This window comes from Rutidosis leptorrhynchoides, chromosome 5 (genome assembly GCF_046630445.1).
Source record: "Rutidosis leptorrhynchoides isolate AG116_Rl617_1_P2 chromosome 5, CSIRO_AGI_Rlap_v1, whole genome shotgun sequence".
NCBI classification, from domain to species: Eukaryota; Viridiplantae; Streptophyta; class Magnoliopsida; order Asterales; family Asteraceae; genus Rutidosis; species Rutidosis leptorrhynchoides.
This window is the reverse complement of record NC_092337.1, coordinates 50,821,599-50,842,688: the sequence shown is the minus strand read 5'-3', so window position 1 is coordinate 50,842,688 and position 21,090 is coordinate 50,821,599. Positions and strand designations below refer to the sequence as shown.

General features: G+C 34.0%; 2 protein-coding genes across 2 annotated transcripts in view; both read left to right on the top strand.

Annotated features, from left to right (window-relative positions):
• Positions 1-178: 178 nt before the first annotated feature.
• LOC139846715 (putative formin-like protein 15b) lies at positions 179-3,669 on the top strand. The gene is made up of 13 exons (XM_071836203.1): positions 179-355; positions 483-554; positions 677-775; positions 859-909; positions 1,031-1,111; positions 1,187-1,237; positions 1,356-1,437; positions 1,614-1,708; positions 1,803-1,874; positions 1,954-2,070; positions 2,489-2,557; positions 2,989-3,055; positions 3,216-3,669. Exons 2-13 carry the CDS (start codon positions 516-518, stop codon positions 3,326-3,328), a joined length of 936 nt encoding a protein of 311 aa, XP_071692304.1. The 5' UTR covers positions 179-355; positions 483-515; the 3' UTR covers positions 3,329-3,669.
• Positions 3,670-6,032: 2,363 nt separating this feature from the next.
• Positions 6,033-21,090, top strand: part of LOC139848611 (putative formin-like protein 15b) — an 80,132-nt gene continuing 65,074 nt past the window's right edge. The window contains exons 1-9 of the mRNA XM_071838333.1: positions 6,033-6,161; positions 6,261-6,338; positions 6,555-6,635; positions 6,778-6,872; positions 7,028-7,099; positions 7,179-7,295; positions 7,676-7,744; positions 8,226-8,292; positions 8,422-8,519. Coding sequence (XP_071694434.1) covers positions 6,855-6,872; positions 7,028-7,099; positions 7,179-7,295; positions 7,676-7,744; positions 8,226-8,292; positions 8,422-8,519 — 441 coding nt within the window. The 5' untranslated portion in view covers positions 6,033-6,161; positions 6,261-6,338; positions 6,555-6,635; positions 6,778-6,854. The remainder of the gene's footprint in view (positions 6,162-6,260; positions 6,339-6,554; positions 6,636-6,777; positions 6,873-7,027; positions 7,100-7,178; positions 7,296-7,675; positions 7,745-8,225; positions 8,293-8,421; positions 8,520-21,090) is intronic.

Here is a 21,090-nt window from a genome sequence, read left to right as displayed (position 1 = left end):
GGTACAGGGTGTGGACGTTTAAGACCTCTAGTGGAAAAATCGAACTTAAAGCCTCTGCACTGGAACAAGGTAGATAGGGTAGTCAAAGGAAGCTTATGGGAGGAATTACAGAGAGTTTCAAATGTCCAAAGGTATCTAAAGCATTACCAAGAATTAAGCTCATGCTTTCGTACGATAACTTGGTTACATCTTATTCTAATGACCGATTATTACATGATTGAATAGTAGTTCGACAGAATTTGATGCATCGGAACTTGAGAAATTGTTTTCTGAGGTGGCCCCTAAGAAAACTAATCCCAAAGATGCAACAGACAAGAAAAAAGCTTCCAGTTCAGAACCTGAAAAAATCCAATTGGTAATGCAAAGTAAATTGAATACCTTATCCTTTATATTTTTGTTTATGCATATTCTTAATGTGATCTTCGTAACAGAAAAATAACATTATTGTTACTTCCTAGTTATTATAGTTTTTTTTTTTCTAGATTGATATAACGAGGGCCAATAACACTGAAATTATGCTTACAAAGATTAAGATCCCGCTTCCTGATAACACTGTAAGTATGAGCCTCACATTCTAACACACATCTTGATCTACTTGATTAATTTTTAGTATCTTTTTATTTTAAATATATATTTTAGTTGGTTTTAAAGGTGAAGGGCCTTTGATCATTTGCAGGATGCAGTATTAGCTATGGATGACAAACTTTTAGATATTGATCAAGTAAAAAATATTCTAAAATTTTGTCCTACTAAAGAAGAGATGGAGCAACTCAAGGTGAAACCATTTTAACTTATTAATTATTAAAATGCATTTTAACTTATGGTGGATCAGTTTTATGTATTTGGTTGGGTATAAAGACCTTTCAGAATTTTGGTGGTGACATTGAGACACTTGACAAGTGCGAACAGGTCAGTCAGTATCAAGATCTGAATATATTAACATTAATATTGATTATTATTTCTGTTTTATGAGTATTATTATTATGTCTATTTCAATGAATGGTGTTTTAAATTTTTAACTCGGTCGCAGTATTTCCTGGAGCTAATGAAGATCCCACGTATGGAGACAAAATTAAATTGTTTTTTGTTCAAAATTCAGTTTAACACTCAGGTTTGTTTGTAATGGCGCTGCTAATACTTATATTTTCCCTTTTTTTTATTATATCTTATTTTGTTTTTCTTTCAGCTTGCAGAGTTTAAAAGGAGTCTAAACATTGTAAACTCTGCTTGTGACGAGGTACTTTTACTATTATATTCTATATTCTATAATTTAAATGATAATACTAATACTCTTATCTATTCTCTATCTAATAGATTATACGAGTAGTAATTTAGTTCTCTTGTTGGTTTATTAGGTACGAAAGTCAACCAAACTAAAGGAACTTATGAAGAAAATCTTACATTTGGGGAATATATTAAATCGAGGAACTGCCAGAGGTAGTAACATTTAGACACGCATCAATAAAAAAAATCATTAGTGTTTATTTACAGGTCTTTTTGTTAACCATAACAGAAGAATTTTGTGATTTTGTCTGTAGCATGTTTGAATAGATACTGTAAGTAGTGAGTATTTTTATTATAATTTAGTCTTGATGCTATCTAAAATTATACAGGTGCTGCAGTTGGTTTCAAGTTAGACAGTCTTTTGAAACTGAACGATATGCGACCTTCAACCGGCAAGATTACTTTAATGCATTATCTATGCAAGGTACATATTCTGTAATGCCCATATGGCATTGTTACACCAACTCTATAACGAAACGGTATTATATATCGATTATATCTGTAATTTATGTCTACAGGTTATTGCTCGAAAGACACCTGATCTTTTAGATGTCCACGAGGACCTTGTTAGCCTAGAAGCTGCAACAAAGGTTTAATTAAATCTTAGTTACGGATATAGTTTTTAGATACTCGTGGTCTATTATTATTAATGATGGGATTGACTTGCAGATACAATTTAATATATTAGCAGAAGAAATGCAAGCCCTAATTAGTGGACTGAAAAAAGTCAAACAAGAATTTGATGCGTGTGCAAATGACGGTCCGATATCCGAGGGTTTTCACCAGGTAGGTAGACAATATATATACATTATATATATAACCATCACCAGGGATAAGGGTCGGAAACGGTCATGGGTTAACCCAGTTAGACCAGTAAAAAATACGCCCCTTCCCCTAGTATCCTGAACAAGTAAAACCTTATCCGTTTACCTGTATAAGTTTGGGTTGAAGCAGGTCATATATTACATATGAAAGATATCGTAGCAAATATAAACTTCAAAATTGATCTATGAACCAAAATTCTCAGTTAATTCACGATATATATTTTCTATTTTCGGTTATCAATTGCTAACTAAAGAATTGGCGGGATGTTTATGTTAGGTAATTAGTGTCACACTAAGTGCCCCAATTGGAGATTTATAGAACACCGATTTAATTGTTATGATTAACTAATTTTTTTTTTTTTTTTTTTTCACATTGTTAGGCATTAAGAGAGTTTATTGGTCATGCTGATGCGGAAGTGACTAGTGTAACAAATTTCTATATCGTTGTGGTAAATTCCTATAATCTGATCTCAGAGTTAGGGCAAGTTGCATGTAAAAGGAATGTACAGTCACTTTCTATTTTTGGTAATGTACTTATTATTTTAATGGTATTTAAATGCTGATTTTGAAAGTACCTTTTCTAATATAAGAACCATCACAAGATAACCCGGTGGTTGGGTTCTAATATCCTTGCAAAAGGTTTGAGGTTCGAATGATCTTGTGCGTACATTAGAGTATAGGTCGTAATATTCGTCTGGGCAACCCGAACAGGAAAAAACCTTGTAACTTTTCTTCTTTAAAATAAGAATTAGTTGAAAGTATGTTTCATTTCGTGCAATTCAATATTATCTCACGTGTGTAGTTTTTTTATATTTTTATTATTGTTCCCGTCAAGCTACCTTTTGGATTATTCAATTGATTTTATTTTTTTCTGGCACAGGGAAGGAACGCTGATGCGTTAGCCTTATATTTTGGTGAAGACACTGCTCGTTGCCCTTTTGAACAAGGTAACATACTTATAGTTATTGGGAAAACTTTTAAAAACAATCCTAATGCGTTTTAATAATCACTTTGACCCAACCTTCTGACCCAACCATTTTGCCACCTTTTATCAAGATAAATTGTGTATTCAGTATGTCAGCACATTCTGTTTATGGTTTTTTGCAGCTACTCTCACCCTTTTGAACTTCATGAGATTCTTTCGAAAATCGCACGAGGAGAACATTAAAATGGCTGAAGCCGAAAAAAAGAAAGTTGAGAAAGAGGAGCAAAGGGTATAAAAAAGACGGTTGAAAGTAAGCAGCATCATTCAAATTTTGATTTAATTGAAAAATCCTTCATAAGATCATGTGAAAAGTCAAGTGTCTGGTAGTCATTGCACAGGCTTCCAATATGCGCTTGTTTTTTTGGTTCGCTGGTTTGTTACTAACGTGTTTTAGTTGGGAACGAACTGAATCGATGAGGATAATTTGTCATATATAAAACTAGCACGGAAGAGCTGGGAGTAACTAGAGGCTGCTGATGAATGTAAGTGTTTGTAAAAATGAGTTATAGGCTGCAGAGTTTTGGTACTTTTTTGTTTATGACATTAGATATAGACTGAAGAATTTGTTATCGATCACTACCCTTTTTTGTGACATTTTGTTTTATAAATTTGTGCGGCTGTAACAATGTTATATTTGTACGTCAGAAAATAACTTTAGAATCACAGGATTGGGTGAAAAATGTGATTTATTTGATAATTAGGATATCGAAGTTGCCAATTCTTCCGTGGAATTCTTGACGTAAAATAAGTGTTGTTTTGATGGTTAAAAACGCATAAAAACTACAAGGTTAAAGACACATAGAAACGAGACCTTGAAAAGATATGACCTTTTAAACAGATTTGACCTAGCCAAAACATCGAAAATACTAGAAAAAAGCACTCTAAAAAGGGTAAAAGGTTTTCCTGTTTAGACTACTCGGGAAGGCGAGTAATCCGACCCCATATGTACGCAACTCGCAGGGTTACTCGCTGGTTGTTTCCAACCCATGCCTGACTACTACTAAATATTTGTCTTAGACTGGATTCGAACATACCTCTTGCAAAGAACTTAAGACACCAATCAGTGAGCTATCTTGTGATGGTTCAAATGTCAACAACATAACCTTAAAAACTAAAAGGATTTCGAAACATGAAAGTGGGCTAATTCCAAGTATATTGCATGAAGTTCCTGACCGTCAATCACGCAAACTTAATTCCGGATATATCGCATGAAGTTCCTTACCGTCGATCACACAAACTGAGAGCGTCACCAGATCAACGGAAATAGCCTTTCAAACCTTCATCCCCACATGTTTTACGCTTCAATTGTTTTTTCCATATGACCTATATATAATAAAATGATGTTTATTTAAGAGGCTTAATTTTTTCTTCTTGTTACGAAAACACACCATCGCATTATTGAAATCACGCATCATTTAGATCAATATATACCACCTCATTCATACAACTAGGTCCAAGAGATTCATCATCACAAGGTCCTAACATAACCCAAAATTCATCAAAGGAAAATACTCTATTTAAGTCCATTAGGCCCACGTGAAAAACACCAGCCTAACCTTAGAAACATCACTGCACCTTTAGAATTCAAGAATGCAACACTTCGTTCAATGCCACAAGACTAATGAAGTCCCTCAACTTTTAGATCTTCAACAATAATTGTTGATTTTCTTGTTAGAAGTCGTGTTGGTAATAGATTACTTGGTGTGTGGTTGTGAATTGAGATTAATATTTATACGCAGGGTTAATTTTGTGAATATGAATTCTGCAAGGCTATGATGTGAAGATTCAGAGATTAAGGATTAACAGGATTCTTTGCTAAACTGAAGGGTTCTTTATGTAACTATTTATTTTACGTACACCACCGATATCGGTGAAATTTGTGCGGACCATCATCCATTTTAGTTTAGTCGGAGTATATATTTAGATTTAGAGCTCCTGAGTTTATGATCTTATCGAATTGATTATCTTTGTGAAATTAAATTTAGGGTTTCGTTGTTTCTTATCGGTTATTTACTGACATCTTCTGACAAATCCATTTCTGTTTGGGCTATGACGTCGACGGAATCTGAAGTATCGGAACTTGAGAATTTGTCTTCTGCAGCCGTCCCAAAGGAAATTAATCCCATAGATGAGAAGAAAAAAGCTTCAAGTTCAACACCTGAAAAAGTCAAATTGGTAATTAATGCCTTATAGTTTACTTTTACAATTTTTGTTTTTCACATTCTTAATGTTATCTCTGTATCAGAGAAATAACGTTATTGGTAATTCTTAGTTAATATGAAAAATTCCTTAGTTGTAGATTAATAATCTAGTTTGATATGAGGAGGGCCAATAAGTAATATCACCGAAATTATGCTTACAAAGGTTAAGATGCCGATTCTTGATATCTCGTAAGTATGAGTGTCACGTTCTAACACACGCATTGATCTACTTTTCTTATTTTCATTTTCAGCATCTTTTGAATGATGGAGAGCTTTTGTGTCCTCCGCCTCAACCGCTACCCCGGGCAGCTCCTCCGCCTCCCTGGGGAGCTCCTCCACCTCCACCACCTCCACCAGGAGCTTTTCCACCACCACCACCGGGAGGAGCTCCTCCACCACCAAAGGTACCCGGGGGAGCTCCTCCGACCGGAGGAGCACCTGACCCTCGTCCTCCACCTGGAGCACCAGGATCTCCTGGTGGGCCGCCTCTTTCACCTGGTGCACTAGGTGGTCCAAGTAGAGGGCGTGTACATGTAGGATCTAAGGTGAAAAAATCAAACTTAAAGCCTTTGAATTGGAACAAGGTAGATACGGTAGTCAAAGGAAGCTTATGGGAGGAATTACAAAGTGTTTCAGATGTCCAAAGGTATTTAGAGCATAACCAGGAATTAAGCTCATGCTTTCGCATGATATGTTGGTTACATCTTATTCTAACGACCGATCTTTATATGATTACGTAGTACATCGGCAGAATTTGATGTATCGGAACTTGAGAAATTGTTTTCTGCGGTGGTCCCCACAAAAACTAATCTCGAAGATGCAGACAAGAAAAAAGCTTCCAGTTCAAAACCTGAAAAAATCCAATTGGTAATGCTAAGTAAATTGAATACCTTATCTTTGCTTTTACATTTTTATTTTTTCATATTCTTAATGTTATCGAAATAACGTTGTAGTTTGTCACAGTAGTTCCTGGAGCTAATGAAGATCCCACGTATAGAGACAAAATTAAATTGTTTTTTGTTCAAAATTCAGTTTAACACTCAGGTCCGTAATGGCGCTCCAAATTCTTATATCTTCCCAATTTTTTATTATATCTCACTCGTGTTTTCGTTCAGATAGTAGAGTTTAAGAAATGTTTAAACATCGTAAACTCTGCTTGTGACGACTGCTAATGTAAATGCTATAAATAATACGCTCATCTATTAATTAGTTAACTACTATATTATTATTACTAATCTTGTTCTATTGTTGATTTATTAGGTCCGAATTCTATTAAATTTAGGGAAATTTTGAAAAGAATTTTTCATCTGGGGAATATAATAAATCAAGGAACTGCTAATGGTAATAACATTTCGGCACGCGTCAATAAAAATAGTATTATTATTCATTTACACTCTTTTTTTAACCATAAAAGAAGATACATATCTATAAGTACAAGTGTGTTTTTAGAAATCCAGTCTTCATGTTATCTAAAATTTTGCAGGTGCTGTTGTTGATTTCAAGTTAGACAGTCTTTTGAAACTGAACCATACGTGATCTTCAACCACCAAGATTACTTTAATGCATTATCTATGCAAGGTACAAAATACTGTGACACTTATATCACATTTCTACTCTAATTCTATATATAATAGATCACTTTTTTTTATTTTTTTTTTTATTATTTTTTTTTTTTTGGAAGGCATAAATCAGTTTTCTTTGACCATTATTATATCTGTTATTTGCGACAACAGGTCATTGCTCTAAAGGCGCCTGATCTTTTAGATTTCCACGAGGACCTTGTCAGCCTGAAAGCTGCAACAAAGGTTTAAGTAAATCTGATTTGTAAAGGGCGATCTTTCGTGCTCATGGTCTATTATTACTAATGACGGGATTAACTTGCAGATACAATTGAAAATATTAGCGGAAGAAATGGAAGCCCTTATCAGTGGACTAAAAAAAGTCAAGCAGGAACTAGAAGCATGTGCAAACGACGGTCCGATATCCGAGGGTTTTCGCCACGTAGGTAGACAATACATATAATATCCTCACAGACGGTTTGAGGTTCATACCTCACTAGCAGCATAATTTGGGGAGGCCAGGGAAAAGGGTTGGAAACGGTCACGGGTTAACCCGGTTAGGCCAGTAAAAGATACTCCTTTTCCCCTTGTATCCTATCCTGAACAAGTAAAACCTTATCCATTTACCTATATAAGTTTAGGTTGAAGCAGGTCATATTTTATTACAAATTAAAGATAGTGTTGCAAATATAAATCTGGCCATTGATTTATGAACCAAAATGTCAGTTAATTCACGCCGCATATTTTTATTTTCGGTTATTAATCGCTAACTAAAGAATTGACAACAGATTCTTATTAACTATTTTTTTTCCACATTGTTAGGCTTTGAAGGATTTTATTGGTCATGCTGACGCGGAAGTGACTAATGTATCAAATTTCTATTCAGTTGTGGTAAATTTCTATAAATATGATCTCAGGGATTGGGCAAATTGCACGTAATAGGAATGTACCGTCACTTTCTATATTTGGGAATGTGCTTATCATTATAAGTGTCTTTAAATGCTGATTTTGAAAGTACCTTGTCTAAAATAATAACCATCACAAGATAACCTAGTGGTTGGGACCCTAATATCCTTGCGAAAGGTCTCAGGTTCGAATCCTATTGTGGCTAGAGATGGGTTTCAAACGGCCGCGGAGTAATCCGGCGGCGGGGTGTATTAGAGTATGGGTCGTAATACTCGTCTTCTTCGTAACCCGGACAGAGAAAAACCTTATAACTTCTCTTTTCTAAAATAATAATTGGTTGAAAGTATCTTTCTTTTTCGTGCTATTCAATATTATCTTATTTGTGTAGTTTTTTTTTTTTTAATTTTTATTATTGTTTCCGTGAAGCTACCTTTTGGATTATTCAATTGATGATTTTCTGATACAGGGAAGGAACGCTGATGCGTTAGCCTTATATTTTGGTGAAGACCCTGCACGTTGCCCTTTTGAACAAGGTAACATGCTTATAAATATTGGGAAAACTTCTAAAAACAATTTTAATGTGTATTGATAATTATTTGACCCATCCTTCCGACCCACCCGTTTTGCCACCTTTTATCAAAATAAATTGTGTATTTTTGCAGCTACTCTCATCCTTTTTAACTTCGTGAGATTCTTTCGAAAATCGCATGAGGAGAACATTAAACTAGCTGAAGCTGAAGAAAAGAAAGCCAAGAAAGAGGTGCAAAGGCTAAACCGAAATGAAAAGCATGAAAAATTGATGTGAAAAGGGCTGATAGTCCTTGCACATGTCTCCAATATTCGCTTGTTTGTTTGGTTCATTACTAACCTGTTTTGGTTGGGAACGAACTGAATCGACGAGGATAATTTGTCGTATATAAAACTATGCACAGAAAAGCAAGTAGTAAATAGAGGCTGCTGATGAATGTAAGTGTAAACATGAGTAATAGGCTGTGTAGAGTTTTCGTATATTTTTGTTTATGACATTAGATATAGAATGAAGAATTTGTTATCAATCACTGCCTTTTATCGTGAAATATTGTTCTGTAATTTTGTTTGGTTGTAACAATGTTATATATCTACGTCAGAAAATAATTTTATTGTCACAAAATTGGCTGAAAAAAGTAATTTATTTAATAATCAGGATAAAGAAATTGACGATTCTTCTAAGGAATTCTTGACCTAAAATAATTTGTTGTTTTGATGGATAAAAACACATAAGAACGAGACCTTGAAAAGATACGACCTTTAAAACCAATTCTACCTAACCAAAACTACGAAAATACTTGAAATAGCACTCTAAGAATCAATCCCTCAAATGCCAACTATATAATCTTAGAAACTAAACGGATATTAAGACACGAAAGAGGGGCTAATTCCGAAAATATTGCATGACGTTCCTAAAGGCCGATCACACAAACTGAGAGCATCACGAGATCAACGAAAATAGCCATTTCATACTAAAAAGTTCATCACCACATCCTTTACGATTCAAATGTTCTTTTCCTTATGACTTGTATAATAAATTGAAGTTTTTTAAGGGACATAATTTTGTCTTCTTGTTACCAAAACGCACCACGCGTTATTTTTTTTTATTTTTTATTTGGAAAGGCAAGTTGTTTTTTTTTTTAACGGCAATTTTGTCATCGAATCTTCTCATTTGCCACCCACACACCCGTTAGGAAGAAACTCGTCGCATCTATCGCGCAAAGCGTACCTGGAATGCTTTATGTTTACTACTTGACCCGCACAGAGTGAAGAATACCAGAGGCACAACCTTGGAGAAGGTAACTCCGTTGGCAAACTGCCGTAGGCGGTTTGTCCCAAATATTTTTCGAAACGAGAACTCGAAAGCCTACAATTTTGCTTTTTTTCGATTTTGAATTTCATTCATATTATTCCATTTGTGTATGCATGACTTAGCATGGTAAATATTGTTTTAAGGCCTATTATTTCACTCGCAATGTAATTATGTATAACGCATATAAATTTGAATATAATGTCACTTCATTAAACATGTTTTTTTAAATCATTAATATGCGCCGCCAGATGGAGTACCATTTGGCGGCACATAACCTTCGGTTTCAGATTGCGCTGAAATTCCCGAGATCACCCTAAAATGACCCTAACATCGTGACTCCTGGATAGTGTCTTGACATTCGAGGTCGTCAGGATGCCGAAAAAAGACATTTTACTCATTTTTAATGTTCTCTTTGAACGTTTTCAATTTATATCTTATTATTAGTTTTGTGTATGCATGACTTAGCATGATATATATCGTTTCAAAGCCTATTATTTCACTCGCAATGTAATTATGTATAACAGATATAAATTTGAATCTAATGTCACTTCATTAGACACGTTTTTTTAAATCATTAGTATGCGCCGCCAGATGGAGTACTGATGTGTCGTAAAGTGGTATATGAATTGTCGTATAAAATAATATGGAAAAATACCGATTAAAGATTGCTACACACTAACGGGCAGTGTACCCGATCGTGTAGTAGTATAGTAACTGGTTTAGTTCCGTGTATCGTTCCAAGGACAGTTGTATTAGTCAAACTAGAATTATAAACTATATTATGATTAACTAAGTAAATGAAATTTAAAGGTACAAGATTTATGTTTTGTGGCTTATTTAACGATTAGCCAAATCAGAGAAGAGTAAAAGTAAAAACAATATTTTTGGTCTTTTAAGTTTATAAGTGCAAGGAAAGCAATTAAGATAGTTTTGATATCAAAGAGATGAAATATGCTCATCTAGACTTTTTACCCTCGATGTGAATGTTTATTTAGGATTAAGATCGGATCGATTGGTTATGCACGAGAACTAATTGATCGGTTTACCAAGAGTAGTCTTGAATAAACACTCAAACGGGATTACACGACGCAAGTGATGTTCTTGTCATCTAAGACCTCCTATTTGTAATCAACTAATTCAACTAGTCTAAAGACTTGAAGAATGATCAAGTCAATGGTGTGTTGATCATGATCCACTCCTATGTCAACTAATGGTTTAGCTTAGTTCATTCCCTTGGTCTGGTTAAATGTTCAATTCACCCAACCCAAGTAATCAATTAAGTGTGGTAATAAGATCCCTATAAACGTCACTAGATAAGGCAAATTACTAACACCTATTAGTTATATGGAATTGAGTAGTGAAAATATGCATGACAGATTCTAGGGAATTGATCGTTCACCTAGACAACCATACATATCAATTAAGCTATCTGAAAGTATCTACAAGAGTCGTTCTTACATTCCTATATAGACTAACCGTTTGAACGCAACTTACCCCTTTTTGGTAAAAGACGGGCAAACACTTGTCACTAGGTGTAAATCAATATACTAAATCAGCAAGATGGTGTTTCTTAGTTGAACAAGTATACTAACTAGTTGAATCGAAAAGATTAAACTTAACAAGAATGGTTCTTGTATTCAAACATCAAACTATCGTGCATGGTAACTATCAATCAAAAGTAAACATTCAACATCTCGGTTATTTATCTAGATGAACATAAAAGGAACTAGCCAACAATCATGCTAGAAAACTTAAACATAACAGTAACAAAGATAGAATTCATTGTAAATACAAGATTGACCTTTTTAGAGTAATCTTGGATGAAGCCCTTGAATGATCCTTGAATCTTCAATGATTTTAGTGTTTTTGATGCACTTTGATAAGCTCAAGAACTGTTTTGAATGATATGTTTTCGTCTCTGAACAGAAAGAAAACTGGCACCCTTGGAATGAAGCTGGAAAGAGGTTTAAAAAGGCTGAAAAGTAGCTGAAAAGCACTGTGCGAGGCGCGCACATAAGGGGTGCGCGGAGCGCACTACTCATCTACCACACTTTTACTTTCCAGTTCACGATCGCACTTCAATTTGAACGTTTCAGGTACTTGTGCGCGGCGAAGTGCGCGGCGCTCTCTGTTGTGCGCGGCGCGCTCTGTTGAACTTGCGCGGGGCGCTCTCTGGTTTCCATTTTAATCAAATGTTCTGATCAAAGTCTTGAGTGCGCGGTGGTGTGCGCGGATAGTGCGCGGCGCGCACTGTAGCTTTCATTTTTATGTTTCTTCGTTTCTTGTTCTGGTTTTGATCTTTGAGTTGTTTCATTCATTATCTTCAACATTTCTTCAAGTATTCAATGATTCTATGCTTAATTACAATACAACGGAATAATAATGGAAATATTACAAATTCGTATGAAATAACCGACGATAGGACTTGATATTGTGACTAATGACATGTCTATTTTGAGTAATATCAAAATCCCCCACACTTAACTCTTGCTTGTCCTCAAGCAAGTCTTGTTCTAATCATGCGTATACAAAACACAAATATATATGAATCAAAAACATTGTTTGAAGTACATTATACACAAATCACACGACTCACGCAAAACACACACAAAGACTCACGCTATATGGTACACAATTATCACACGATTCACACGAAGTACACAAAACACACACATTATTTTGTAACACAACTCACGCTATATGAACACATGTTTACACAATTGGAATACACACTCGTGAGGGTACACACACAATTTATGAAACACACGCACACATTTGGATTGCTTGGGAGAGGTGAATTTCGATGAAAGTTCTTTAAAAATTTGGATCCTTAGGGAAAATTGGATCTTTGAGAAAACGTTTTAAGATTTTGAAAATGTCATTGCTAGTTTTTTTAACTAGACACGTTTTCCGGTTTTAACCTCAAATTCCGGTTGAGGGTAACTGAAAATCGAAGTCTCAGTCGGCGATTAGCAAGCTATTCGCCCCCATGATTGTAGTATCATGGAACTCTTAACCGGGCGCCCCCTAACGCGATATAAATATCGGTCTTTCATGACAATTTTGTACAATTAAGATCAAGGGTTAAAACTACGAAGACTAAGCTATCGTGCGGGACAGATCCTGCTCCAGCTTATACACCGTAATCGGTCTTGCACTGGATAGCGACTTGGATTTACCCTACCAAGTTTATTTTCGGGTTTGAAAGTTCAAGACTTTCCCTTCCCACTGTACCTTATATCGTGAAATGATATTAGTATGAAATGACATAGTTTAGGAAGTTTGCTATATCAAGTAAGGCGAAATTCGGAAGACTTTACTTCCTTCAAGGATGAACTAGATGCATCCTTTCGTTTAGTGACTTTTATTCCTTTTTTAAGCCAAACGTACTTTAATCGTTTTAATTTTGCAAAATTTGTGATAGTAATTCGAAAAGATTGGTAAAATTCCCCACACTTGGCTTTTTCGTTAAGGATTTAATAATTATTTCCATTAAGAATGTGGTAAAACATGTTGATTATCCCTTTTATATGATTACTAGTTTTATGACTTTTAACCGAAATAAATTCAATCATTTGGTTGTTTCTAAATTTGTTTCATGATAATAATTTCGGTTTATACACCTAGTTTTAAAATCTACAAATTTTAAACAAAATTTGAATTTATGAAGATAAAATTTCAAAAAAAAATTTCACCATTCCATTAAGAATTCGAAAGTAAGCCAAGATGTACCTGAGAGAATTACCTCCCCCCACACTTAAGATTGAGTAAGGACCTCATTACTTAAAATCAAAAAAAAAAAAATTAAAAAATTCACGAAGGCATTTGTGTGAAAAGAGTTCGAAAAACGTTGATAATAAGCCTGAGATAGTGAAACTTAGGTGAGCGATGGCGCTGAACTTAATGCCAGCATAAGAACATCGTTCATTCCTTGATCTCTATCACAAATTCCAAAATGTTTGTATGTCGCTTGTGACGATCGCTCCAAATCCATATGGACGAACACGTCATTCATTGATTTCATTGCGAGGTATTTGACCTCTATATGATACGTTTTGTAAACATTGCATTCTTTTGAAAAGGCACACCATAAATGTATATTTAAATCAAAGGTTTTCGACATCTGATGATTTCTACATATAGACAATCACCGTATATAATAGTTTACAATAGTACTTTCGTTGACAATGCAGTCAAAATAAGGTACATGGTGATGAATTGGTGAATGCAACGTTTTCTTGAAAAATATGCCATGTAAGACTCCATGCACATAGCTTGTATATCATAGTAGCAAACAGCGGAAGACTTCTAGGGAACCTGAGAATAAACATGCTAACAAGTGTCAACACAAAGGTTGGTGAGTTCATAGTTTGTATGTTTCGCATAATCTGTATATAAAGATGGATCACAAGATTTCAGTTGTTTCATCCAGAAACGTTTATCAAAATATTCTACAAGATTGAGCACCCTGGTAACTAAACTTTAACATCTATATAATAAGTACCCCTGTTTTAACATACATGCAACCAACATGTACAATACACGCAAACCAACGTGTACTAAACTCAAATAGCATACGTCTGTTTAATAGTTCAGGCTAGGGTTTCTATACCTGGAACAGACGGGGATGTCAAGCCCTATGGATCCATATACAACTATTCACGCCCACCAGTTCTTATAACTGGCAGTTAACAGTTACCAAAGCTAAGGGATTTTCGGTTCAAACTCAGTGTAGAATTTAGTATGTACTTGTATCCATTGCGTTTAAAATAAAGTGCATGTATTCTCAGCCCAAAAATATATTGCAAAAGCAATTAAAAAGGGATCAATGAAACTCACCTTAGCAGCACATAAAGTTGTTCATCGTAATGTGACCGAAACCCGGAATATCAAATAATCGTAGATCTCAACCTAGAGAACATATGTTGGTCAATAAATGTCTATCAAGCTAGGTCTGGTCATAGTGTATCACAACCCTAATGCTCGAGATCGACATACAAAAGTTTATCAAAAGTCATTTCAAAAAGTCATTCTGACTTTAGTTCAACAAAACGAGACGTGCCTTATATAAGGATTCATTTACTCGGTTGGTAATATTTAAAAATCCATTTTATCAATCTCGTAAACAAGTTGTTTAAATCTTAATTGTAGATTCAAAAGCAATTTCAATTAACGTCAATCATAATTCAGTTGCTTATATCTTTTAATCCGTTCATCGAAACTATTCGATATCTAAATGAAAAGTTATTGATTTTTCGCTAGCTTTCCAAAAACATGTATATCATATACCTTTTACCAGTAATATATGTATTTAATTCGTGATTCATTATAAACTGTTTAGCGACGAAATTTAGCATACAAGCATGTATAAATATATATATACTCGAGCACTAGACATGGATACACAATTATTATGTAAAAGATAAAATATAAGTACTTACATATCAATATTGAGATTCAATATTGTAGAAAAGTACGTAGACGTAACGGAGATGATAAACACTAGTTTTGACTTGCAAACAAAACCCTTGAACAATACCCATAACCTCCTCAGTAATAACCCATATTTTCCTTAGCTCTATCCCGCTCGAAAACCCATTTTTGAAAGTGACACGCTCATAACCTCGTCGTAGTATTTTATGTATAATACTAATTATTAATAATACTAATAATAATAAGATTAATAATAATATTAATCTTAATAATAATAATAATAATAATAATAATAATAATAATAATAATAATAATAATAATAATAATAATAATAATAATAATAATAATATAACAGAGGGAGTAATTGTGCAACAAATGAACAAAAATCGTCGAAATTTATAGATGTTTGCTGGGATCTGTCACCATGCGATCGCATGGCTCCCATGACCAATTCCCATGCGATCGCATGGATTGGTTTTACAACTCACAATGTTTTATCGTGTACCTCGTCGACATATATTATAATCGTAAATTGAATTTAAAATTTTAAAAAGTCGTATTTATTAAATACTTCAGGGGTATTCTATGTAACTTATAATTAATAATTTCTATCATGTTGTTTTCATGTGAATAGTAAATGAATTAATTTAAATTCAACTATTTAAGCTACACGTTGTACGTTGTGCTTTACAAATTGTACATTATTAATTTAACTTTGTTTCTTAAAAAAAATACAAAAATTATATCATAGAAATAAAATGACTTAATACGTAAAAATTTTAATTTGAAATAGCATCGTTTAATAGTAAATTTTTAATCATTTCGTATATAAATATTATTCGCATGATTCCATATATATCGAAAACTCTTATATTTATTAAAATATATATATAATACATGTTATGACGTTCGTGAATCGTTGGACAAACAGGGTGGTCAACCGTTATATATGAAAAAAATCATTTTCAAAAGTTTCAAAATTCATTGCTTATCATGTCGAAAATATTAAATCATATAGAGAATTGGTTTAAATAAGTCGAAATTTTCCGGGTCATCACAGTACCTCCCCGTTAAAGAAATTTCGTCCCGAAATTTGAGTGAGGTCGTCATGGCTAACAATAAAAATGTTTTCATGACGAATATGAGTTGATAAATAGAATTTCTATCATCGTTGAATAATATGGATAAAACAATCCAATTACTCGAAGCGTATGAGGGAAGTTATCGTAAAAGAGTGAAATGAAGAATAGAGATGCATCTTATCTCTTGACGTAGTAACGATTGATTTCCGGAATTTAAAGAATAGAAAATCTTCTTAATCTAAATAAGATTTGATTCTTCGGAATTTACGGAAATTAAGATTTTTTTTTTTTGATTAAATGCGAAATCTGCCTCGATTGCTATGTCTGATATTTCGCTATAAATTGACCTCTTCCGTTTCATTTATTTTCACCACTCCTATAATCTTCTTTCTTATTTCATACATCCCAATAGATTGTGAAAATGCTTAATCCAGTTCTGATTCTTGATATTTTCCTACCTATCGTATCCTTCATTCTTCTTTTTCATCTGCCACCAGAGGAAGTTATTTTCTTCTACTATTACCTTGGGGTTATAGTATTTTTCATTCTCCCGTGTCTTTATATTGCTATACGCATTGATATACACGGTTTGTAATTTCGGGGTTGTTATCGGGCTTATATTCTCCTTTATATTTCGGAGCTTCATGCTTTCGTTTTCTCTTCCCGACTTTAAGTCAAACGAATAATGGTCCAAAATTCGTAGGTATGGATTTTGAAATGAACATAATTAATATTATAAGAAAGAAACGGTAATGGCACAATCTGACTTGTCAAATTACCAGAATACTTCGAAAAAACCGAATCATCAAGAAAAATATTTTCTTGATATGTTTAGAGGTTAAATAGAATGAAAAAGTTATGTAACATGATTCATGATGAGGGTGTGATCTGTGAACCTTTATCACGTTCCACTAGAAACTCAGCATGACTTACTGTAATATAATCACGTTGATCAAGTGTCATTATATTATACTAACCCATGCTTCAATTCCCAACATTACTTCAAAACATCTATTTTTCAAAATTTTCAGATTTTAGAAACTAAAATAGTTTCTTTTATGATGTAACACAGATAGAGAGAAGAGATGAATGATTTCAGATAAGAATGGTTATAAAAAAATATCTTCGGAAATATGGAGGATATTTATAATGGAAGATACGATGATATCTTAGAATTTCTAATATCAGAGGATGATGCGAAAAATCTGTCTGTGAAAGTTTAGAATAAGAAGTAAGGTTCTTACTAATGGTTTCAGCAGACACTGAATCATTTGGATTCTTTGAAGGCAGGTTCAGTCTTTGTGATTTATCCACAGCCTCCTTCATACTTTGCTCAATCCGTTTTCCAGTTCCAAACCTTCTCTTTTTCTCAGCTTTACCACCATACTATTCTTTATCATTAAACTTTTGACTGTTAAGGTCGTTTACAGTTTTTGCTGCTTCATCAGCATTGTTTCAATTTCAGAGAACTAGTTCATAGTTTGGGATGTTTTTCAGAAACTTCACATTCGAAGTATGTAAGTCTAGAAGATAGACATTATATGTATATATATAACTGATGACGTAGAATTGCTGCGATATTCGAAATACTGATTGCTAATTCCCGGTAGTTGATATGGCAATTATTGTTACAAGATGTGGATGAGTACATGATAGGGTTTCAATGAATATTATGATTTTTCGGAAGGTCAAAGATCAATGGAGTTGTTAGTAAATTTACTGCTAATGTGGTGGAACATGAAAGGTTTCCCAGTAACAAGAACGTATATATCAAAGTCACAATAAGGCTAATATGAAAAGTCGAAGTTGGTTGGAAGTGTGATAAAACTGGATACTTTGAAAAGGATTGCAAGATTATTTTCGGTAAAAACAACGCTAAAGGATCTTGCACAGTTATGAAGTCAAAATATAGCTTTGAAAGATATCGAGATCTAAGAATGATGTCACCGGTTCAGAGTTATGACTTGAATTCTGATCCGTCAATATGTAATCGAATTTGTATGAAAACGATTGTATATCGTTGTGAGCATTGTTAATAATTTTTGAATTAAAGTTGAAGAATGTACAGTGTAACATATTAATTGCGAACTTATATATCAAAGTTATAATAAGGCTTATTCGAATGAATAATTGAAGTTGATTTGTTGGAGCTGTGACAAAACTGTCTATGTTGAAAAGGGTTTGAAAAGTTATTTTTGCTAATAAATGCCAAATGGTCTGACACGATTACGTGTTAAACTATGACTTTGGTTTCGAGAGTTTTTTAGGTGCATAACTGTGAGTAACATGTGGTTGGATCATCATCTCGATGGTTCATTGTTTGAAGTGTTTTTCAGAAATTTCGGACGGTTTGAACACATATTGTAATCGTTAATATACATATGATGTTCTAGCACAGTTTTGAAATCAAAGTATAGCTTTGAAAGATGTAGGGATCTAAAAGTGATGATATCGGGTATATCTCGACTTGAATTCTGATATGTTAAAATCAGAATATGTAATTGATTTTGAATGAGTATGGTTGTTTTGATTTCTATGAAAGAATGTTTCTCGTTATGAAAGTAGTTGATGATTGGTTGAATCAGAATCGAAAAATGTAACATGTTAATTGTGAATTTATATATCTCTCGGGTATTACCTACCCGTTAAAATATTCTCACCATTAACAGTTTATACAAAAGAATTTTCTTAATTACAATCTTTATGAAAATATACCTACATATATATTTTCTTTAGATGTAATCATGGATTTAATGAGTTAACATAATATTAATCTCATCTGGTTTTTGACTAGGACTAGAATATATAATCTCTAAAACTTTTAGAAGCTACATATTCTCTGCAGAATATTTCTTCGATGAAGTTATGAATCAATACTTCATCGTTTGTTGTTGTTGGTATTCCTTGGTATCTATGGTGCGTATAACATTGATGTTCGAGGTACAGATTGTGATGTTGAGGTGTGCGATGCGGATGTTGTTGTTGGTGGTGGTAATGATACTGTTGACGTTGATGATGGTGGTACTGTTGATGCTGGTGATGCTGCTGGTGCTTGTAACCTTTGTACCATATTCTCTAAAGTCACCACTCGAGCACGAAGCTTGTTGACTTCTTCTACTACACCGGGATGAGTGTCGGTTCGGACGAGCAGACGAATAAGATTTAAAATGTGAGATAGTATATAATCATGACTAGATACTCTGAAAATGAGAGAGAAAATGGTATTACGAACAGGTTCGCCGGTAAGTGCTTCAGGTTCTTCGCCAAGAGGGCAATGTGGTGGATGGAAGGGATCACCTTCTTCTTGTCTCCAATGATTGAGGAGGCTACGAACCCATCCCCAATTCATCCAGAATAGATGATGGCTAATTGGTTGATCCATTCCGGTTACAATGTCTTCGGAGTTCAGGTGAATATCCATATCGGAATAGCTGTCGGAATTTAAGGAATTTGAACTAGATACGGGATCCATCTTGTATAATTAGGGAGATTATTTTTGATATGAATTAGATTATAGAATTTAGTTTGGTATTCATCAATACATAATTTACATATGTATATATAATACCAAATTTCATAAATCACGGAGAAATTTTCGGAAGATGTCAGAAAAAGTTTACAGTATCCGATATGCTAAGATATGTATTAGCAGATACGCTGAGATATGAATTTTATCTACACACTATTCATGCAATAATTGCAGGTAAACGTGTCTAGACTTAAGAATGATAAGCATGTAATTTCTGACAAGAAATGATAATTAAAACTTTTGACATGTAGACACAGTCGAAGTCCAGACTTACTAATGCATTCTAACAACTATCAGTTAGACACACTCATGCAAGACCTGGTTCACTAGGACCAACGCTCTGATACCAACTGTGATGATCGCTCCAAATCCATATGGACGAACACGTCATTCATTGATTTCATTGCGAGGTATTTGACCTCTATATGATACGTTTTGTAAACATTGCATTCTTTTGAAAAGGCACACCATAAATGTATATTTAAATCAAAGGTTTTCGACATCTGATGATTTCTACATATAGACAATCACCGTATATAATAATTTACAATAGTACTTTCGTTGACAATGCAGTCAAAATAAGGTACATGGTGATGAATTGGTGAATGCAAAGTTTTCTTGAAAAATATGCCATGTAAGACTCCATGCACATAGCTTGTATATCATAATAGCAAACAGCGGAAGACTTCTAGGGAACCTGAGAATAAACATGCTAACAAGTGTCAACACAAAGGTTGGTGAGTTCATAGTTTGTATGTTTTGCATAATCTGTATATAAAGATGGATCACAAGATTTCAGTTGTTTTATCCAGAAACGTTTATCATAATATTCTACAAGATTGAGCACCCTGGTAACTAAACTTTAACGTCTATATAATAAGTACCCCTGTTTTAACATACATGCAACCAACATGTACAATAAACGCAAACCAACGTGTACTAAACTCAAATAGCATACGTCTGTTTAATAGTTCAGGCTAGGGTTTCTATACCTGGAACAGACGGGGATGTCAAGCCCTATGGATCCATATATAACTATTCACACCCACCAGTTCTTATAACTGGCAGTTAACAGTTACCAAAGTTAAGGGATTTTCGGTTCAAACTCAGTGTAGAATTTAGTATGTACTTGTATCCATTGCGTTTAAAATAAAGTGCATGTATTCTCAGCCCAAAAATATATTGCAAAAGCAATTAAAAAGGGATCAATGAAACTCACCTTAGCAGCACATAAAGTTGTTCATCGTAATGTGACCGAAACCAGGAATATCAAATAATCGTAGATCTCAACCTAGAGAACATATGTTGGTCAATAAATGTCTATCAAGCTAGGTCTGGTCATAGTGTATCACAACCCTAATGCTCGAGATCGACATACAAAAGTTTATCAAAAGTCATTTCAAAAAGTCATTCTGACTTTAGTTCAACAAAACGAGACGTGCCTTAT